The sequence below is a fragment of the Pterocles gutturalis genome, unplaced genomic scaffold, assembly GCF_000699245.1.
Source record: "Pterocles gutturalis isolate BGI_N339 unplaced genomic scaffold, ASM69924v1 scaffold46837, whole genome shotgun sequence".
Taxonomy (NCBI): domain Eukaryota; kingdom Metazoa; phylum Chordata; class Aves; order Pterocliformes; family Pteroclidae; genus Pterocles; species Pterocles gutturalis.
In genome coordinates, this window is record NW_010114491.1 from 1 (window position 1) to 6,210 (window position 6,210).

At 50.7% G+C, this 6,210-nt stretch overlaps 1 protein-coding gene across 1 annotated transcript; it reads left to right on the forward strand.

Moving 5' to 3' along the window:
• The first annotated feature begins 891 nt into the window (after positions 1 to 891).
• ACAD8 (acyl-CoA dehydrogenase family, member 8) lies at positions 892 to 5,284 on the forward strand. Its single transcript, XM_010074831.1, has 10 exons — positions 892 to 1,039; positions 1,153 to 1,322; positions 2,055 to 2,164; positions 2,418 to 2,494; positions 2,735 to 2,872; positions 3,286 to 3,421; positions 3,524 to 3,621; positions 3,866 to 4,018; positions 4,650 to 4,752; positions 5,220 to 5,284. The coding sequence occupies exons 1-10, from the start codon at positions 1,007 to 1,009 to the stop codon at positions 5,270 to 5,272; spliced, it is 1,071 nt and encodes a 356-aa protein (XP_010073133.1). The 5' UTR covers positions 892 to 1,006; the 3' UTR covers positions 5,273 to 5,284.
• Positions 5,285 to 6,210: the final 926 nt, after the last annotated feature.

A 6,210-nucleotide genomic window follows, 5' to 3' on the forward strand; every position in this document is an offset into this window, starting at 1 on the left:
GAGGGAGGGAGGGAGGGAAGGAGGGCGGGGGTCTCGGGTGAAGCTTGAAGGCAAGTCGGTGACCCAGGGCCTCTGTCCCCACCCGGAGGGAGATGTCCCTGCTTCTGAGCGCAGGGGGACGCGGGCCCCGGGACAGCGGAAAGCTCCGTCCCCTTCCCTGTACCTTCGCTAGATCTTCACGGTTTTTCAGGGTTGGCTGTGAATCAGTATCTCAGCAAGACTCGGTAACACGGTGCGAGAGGGTGGCTGGGGAGGCAGGCTGGGCCGGCTGTACCCATTGGGAATTACCCTGGGATGGAAGGCATCTTCTGATCTCTGGTTACCGGGAGAGCAGCTGTGTCCGAGCCCGACTCCTCCTCTGCGATTCCCAAACACTTCCCGGATGAATTGCTTCGATGTTCAGCCACCTTTAGGATTGAAGCAGCAGCATCTCTATGAGTTTTAGCAGAGGAACTAGCAAAACAACGTTGGATCTATGTGCAAATGAAGCAGGAGTTCTCAAATGCAGGACGTAGCCAAAATTTCGATGCTGTTTCCAAAGGGCTGCTTTATTCATTGCTTGCTTTAGTCTCAGTTCCGCGAAATCCCAGGACTGTTTCCATGGATTTCTGCAGCACAGACCCAGTGAGAGGGACTGGCAGCTGCTGTGGACTGTGGTGCCCTGTCCCGCTCTTGCAACATAGTTAGCGTTGCGTAGACAGAGCTAAGCGGGGACCTCAGGGTTTTTTTGTCCTAAGAAAGCCCCCTGCTGATGCCCGCTGCCCTCTGTCAGCACAGTTCACAATGGCCCCAAGAACAGAGAAACGGTCTCTGCAGCAGAGACCTGAACTGCTTGTGCGAGTTAAGGGACACTCTGAAGTTGTCTGGGGTATAGAAGAGGTGGTAGTGCTTGCTCTCCTGCAACAGACGCGTCTTCTGATGTCTTCCTGCTTTTCTAGCATCTGCCGGCCTGACTGAGGAGCAGAAGGAATTCCAAAAAGTTGCCCTTGATTTTGCTGCCAAGGAGATGGCTCCTCACATGGCCGAGTGGGATGAAAAGGTATGATAGCCTCAGAAGGGTTGGACTTTCTGTTGGCCAGAAAGGAGAGACTGAATATTGTGATTGCACTGATCATGAATATTCACTGGCGATGTCTCTGCCTGTCCCAACAGGAAATTTTCCCTGTGGAAACAATGCGGAAGGCAGCCCAGCTAGGATTTGGTGGGATCTATGTGAAACCAGATGTCGGTGGCTCTGGTTTGTCACGACTTGATACCTCCATCATCTTTGAAGCTTTATCAACAGGATGTACCAGCACCACTGCTTATATGAGCATCCACAAGTGAGTGTGTCTGTGGAGCGGTCGATGGTGTCAGCCTGGCTGAAAACCACATTTTTTTTCTGTGGCCTCTAAACCCAGCTGCAGACAGCTCTTTTGGAGCTGCTTGTTATTTAAAGTTGAGACCCCCAAGGAGACACATCCCTGTGAGGATCCCTTGACAGCAGTAAACAAACAGGCTATAGAAACTGAGATGCCACCAAGCAGTAATTTTAGCTTTCTGGCATGCAAGATGGGATTAAGTTCTGGATTTTGTTCCCTGCTCTTTTACTTAAGCTGTCTATAGATAGTAACCTGTCTGGAAAAAGCCTTTGTACTTTGGTTGTGGTGTGACAGAGCCCAGAGGCACCAGCTGATACTGGGCGCTATCCTGCTTGTACGGACGGGCTGACTTTGCACAGAAAGACGGAGTGATGATGCTTCCTTCTTCCAGGTGCAGTTTTCCAAAGAGACAGTAGGGCTTAGTGCTGAGGGGAAGGTGGAGGCTGTTAAATAGGAGCCTGCTGTTCCACAAGGCAGCAAGTCCGTGGTGAATGGAAGGTGATCTCCTTCCTCCTGGATTCTGTGGCGTGTAATTTTATTCTGTTTTGAAGTGGAGCAATACGCTTTCAAGCCTCTGTGCTTTTGACTGAACCCCATGGAGTTCTATTCAGCCAGGGATGTTCTTGTATGACTTGCCTTCCTCCCAGGGCCGTGTTCAGGTACTGTAATGCTGCTCCTTCTCTCTTGCTCCAGCATGTGTGTTTGGATGATCGACACCTTTGGCAATGAAGAACAGAGGCGCAGGTTCTGCCCATCGCTCTGTAGCATGGAGAAATTTGCTTCTTACTGCCTAACTGAGCCAGGTGAGCATCCTCAACCAAGAAATCTTCTCCCTTCCCTCACTCCTAGCATAGTTTAACTGGATGTGAACACTGCGTGGAGCTGGAGGTGAAGTTTCTTTTCATTTGGGCAATCACCAGGATGTTGGGAAGGGGCAGATGATGACTGCTGAGATGCTGGTGGTACAAACCCGACTGTCGTTGGGTACAGTCCCTGGGAGAGTTTTCAGGCTCTGGACCTGCTGCTTCACTGGCTGCTTCCTTACCTCTCCTACAGGAAGTGGAAGTGATGCAGCTTCCCTGCTGACCTCCGCTCAGAGGAAGGGGGACACTTACATCCTGAATGGCTCCAAGGTACCTCTCTACTCTTCCTAAAGCTGGGCCTGGGTCTCACCATCCTTTCCATTTCCCACTGTCTCCTCAGCTCTGTGTATTGTCCCAAGGTAGGACATGCTCTGCAGAGCATGCACCAGAGCTTAGTACAGTTGGGTCCCTAGATACCTCTTGGCAATGGGGTCTTTGTACTCCAGCTGCTGCTGCAGGCTCGGGGTTAGTGTACAAAAGCCATCCCTTTCTTCTTGTGCCCTTCTGCAGGCCTTCATCAGTGGGGGAGGTGACACCGATGTATATGTAGTCATGTGTCGCACAGGAGGCCCAGGCCCCAAGGGCATCTCTTGCCTGGTGCTGGAGAAGGGGATGCTGGGGCTCAGCTTTGGCAAGAAAGAGAAGAAGGTAAGAGGCTTCTCTTTACTTCCTGTGTGGCTGAGGGAGGTGCAGGACAGAGACCAGCTCACCTGTGCAAAGCATCAGGGATCTTTTCTCGGATGGGACCGGAGTCCCAGCCTAGTGTGGCTTTTCCAAGCCAAGTCTAACTTTGTTGAAGTTTTACCAATACCTGTCCCTTTGGTATGTGAAGGATTTTAGTCTCAGGAACATCAAGGTTCATTGGATCTGTGCCTCTTCTCAAATATCTGTGTTCCAGTTTCCAACTCAGCATAGTGAGGCCAAACCACATAGACCACAGGCACACTATGGCAGCCTGGCAATGAGATCCAGGGGCTGGGAGCAGGCTGGGCAGTTCTCTGCTGGGAGCTGGAGGTGTGCTGCTCCTCAGGCAGTCTGGAAAGTGCTCTTTTTTTTCCCAGGTGGGCTGGAATTCCCAGCCAACACGGGCTGTGATCTTAGAGGACTGCGTTGTTCCTGTCGGCAACCGGCTGGGAGCCGAAGGGCAGGGCTTCAGCATTGCCATGAAGGGACTGAATGGAGGCAGGATAAACATTGGTAAGAAAGACAGCTGAGAGCAAAGGGAGGGGGGCAGGATCATCTTGTTACCCGTCTGCGTTAGCTTCATATTCATGCTGTGTCCTTGGCTTCTCCCACCAGCTTCTTGTTCGTTAGGAGCTGCTCATGCCTCTGTTCTTCTGGCTCAGGAACATCTCACTGTCCGCAAACAGTTTGGAGAAGCCCTAGCAAACAATCAGGTAAGCTCTCCACCAGATCCGCACGGCCAGAGCTGTGCTCTTTCTGATCCTGGCTGAACAAGCAGCTAGTGGTCCCATCACTCACTTCACAGGATCTTCCCTGGAGAAGTCAGGAACATGCTTTTCCTGAGTAAGAAAGCGTGTTAGGCCTGACACTGCCTGAAGGTAGTGGGGATGTGGTTCAGGACACAGGATCCCCCAAAGATGCTGACCTATTTTTTCCTCTGGTGCTGTCTGCTGGCAGTACCTGCAGTTCAAGCTGGCGGAGATGGCGACGCGCCTGGTGGCAGCACGGCTCATGGTTCGCAACGCAGCGCGGGCACTGCAGGAGGGACGGGAGGACGCGGCTGTGCTGTGCTCCATGGCCAAGCTCTTTGCTACAGATGAATGTTTTGCGGTACGTTACTCAAACCTCAGTTGGCATCATAACTGCAAGCTTAGAGACCCCTCTTGGCGGCCAGGATGTCAGAAAGAAGTTTGACACTGTAGAGACCGAGAACCAAGCACGTTCATTGAGCCAGAAGCCTCATTTCAGGACCAGGATGTTTTACAGGACAGAATTCTGCACCCTGTGGAGGCTGCAGTATTAGCCTCTCCCCAGTTCAGGCTTTTTGCCCCAAGTTGACAGATAATGACACATGGAGTCATGTTTCAGTAGAAACCAGAGCCCTGAACAGATTCCTCAGCTGACTGACCGCTAGATGGTGATGTGGCGTTTTGGTTTTTGCATCAGTAGCACCATGAAAATGCAGCAAAAATTGCCTTTAGTGAAGTAAAGTGTTTCCACCGTTAATGTGAAACAGCACTTAGGTAACATGATAGCACTAAGAGCAGCACTGATGGGGACTGAGAGCACCTTGCCGTCACACCAGACTTTGTTAAGAGATTAAATTAGGTTATCAGAAAAAAAAAAAAAAAAAAAAAAAAGAGTCCAGTGAGCCCAGGTTCCTGAGTTCTTACCAAACTTCTGTTACTGACTGGTCCTCAACACCATGCAAGTCACTTCACCAGGGATGCTGTCTTCTTAGATCTGTAACCAGGCTCTGCAGATGCATGGGGGTTACGGCTATCTGAAGGATTATGCTGTGCAGCAGTTTGTGCGAGACATCAGAGTCCACCAGATCCTGGAAGGTAAAAGACACTCTTACTACTACTAATCTCAATTCAGCCTCCAAATTTTGTTTTCCCTCCTTTGAAATCTTTTCACCTACAACCAGAGCAACCACTAAGGGACATACTCTTTCCAATACTGAGTGGAGTCTTTCTGTGTGTTGTGTATATGTTACATACTAAAGCAGAGATCTCAGATGTTGGCCTATATCCAGTTTTGCTTGATGCCTGGAACCCTATGAGGGCCTCTCAATGCCCAAAGAAAAAGAAGCACCAACATCTACCACTCTGAAGCCTTTCCCGAGCCATGTGCTGGCACTTGGCAGTTGTATTTTGGCCCAACACCTCCTAAATGCCACCTCAATTGGTGGGAAGAGCTTTTCTGTGCTCTAGATTGCAAAACAGGGAAGAATTCTCTTTGCCTTCTTTGGGGGCAGAGACGGACCATCTCCTAACTGTCTGTCTTTTGCACCCTTGTCCTGCTGCAGGTACCAATGAAGTGATGCGGATGATTGTAGCCAGGAATCTGCTACAGTGCTGAAGCCAGGAGCTCCAGCTTTAAAATTCCTTTGTCTCTTACACCTTGGTCTGTTTCCTTCCCTTGTTCACCAGCTCTCTCCCCGGGACTGGAATGGGGGGATACCACAGTGGAAACAGTCTTTCTGCCTTACAGTGAGCATGAGCACAGCTGGACACCAGCCACACGCTGCCACAGCTGCACTCTGTGCCTGGCAGAGCTGCTGGGACTAGGCTAGTATTGTGCAGCCTGAAGATAGAAACCACAGGGGTGAATACGAGCCTCTGTCTCCAGATCTTGATGGTGGGCTGCCTGTTACTCATCCTTCTTAGAGAGAGAACCGCTAGACCTTGGGTCGTCTCTGCTGAGTCAGGACTGAAACAAGAACTTCAGGCAGAGGTGCAGCCTAATCCCATATGATTTTTCCTTTATCAGTGAAATCTTTAGTTCAAGGGAACTAGTTGCTCTGCTTAAACACCTGATGTGGGTGCTGATTGCACCACTGGGAACGAATTAGCCACAAATTGTGCAGCTGTACCCACTTGCAGGATGCAAAGGCCTTTGAACTGCGGAGCAGGATGCCTCTCGTTTCTCTGGAAGGACTCTTCTCTCTCTTTTTCCAGCACACCTTTTCGAACGCAGAGTGCTGCTTGTTCTCCCTGTCCCCAGCACACCCGGGGACTTCACCTCAAAGGAGCCTTTGCAGGACGGAGGTACAAACAAAAAACATTAAAATCTGCACAAAAACATTTAACGGTTGCCTCAAATCGGTACATTGTGTAGGGGGAGTAAAAACATTGGTCCATGACACTGCTTTCCCCTCAGATTTGGACTCAATAAAGCAATGGTGCCAGCTTCACTTTTCTCCTGCGGTACTCCAGGCATTTAGCCGCCAAAGGGAACTACTCACGCCTCAGAATAGCCGCCTGCCCGCGGCCCCGTTCCCGGAGCAGGAGAGCCTC

What these genes read in the sequence shown, in the direction of transcription:
- ACAD8 (XM_010074831.1), top strand. Translation starts at nt 1,007, where the DNA reads ATGGCTCCTCACATGGCCGAGTGGGATGAAAAG. An exon ending in AAGCCCTAGCAAACAATCAG is followed by an intron (nt 3,622 to 3,865) that starts GTAAGCTCTCCA and finishes GTCTGCTGGCAG; the next exon opens with TACCTGCAGTTCAAGCTGGC. An exon ending in CTACAGATGAATGTTTTGCG is followed by an intron (nt 4,019 to 4,649) that starts GTACGTTACTCA and finishes CTGTCTTCTTAG; the next exon opens with ATCTGTAACCAGGCTCTGCA.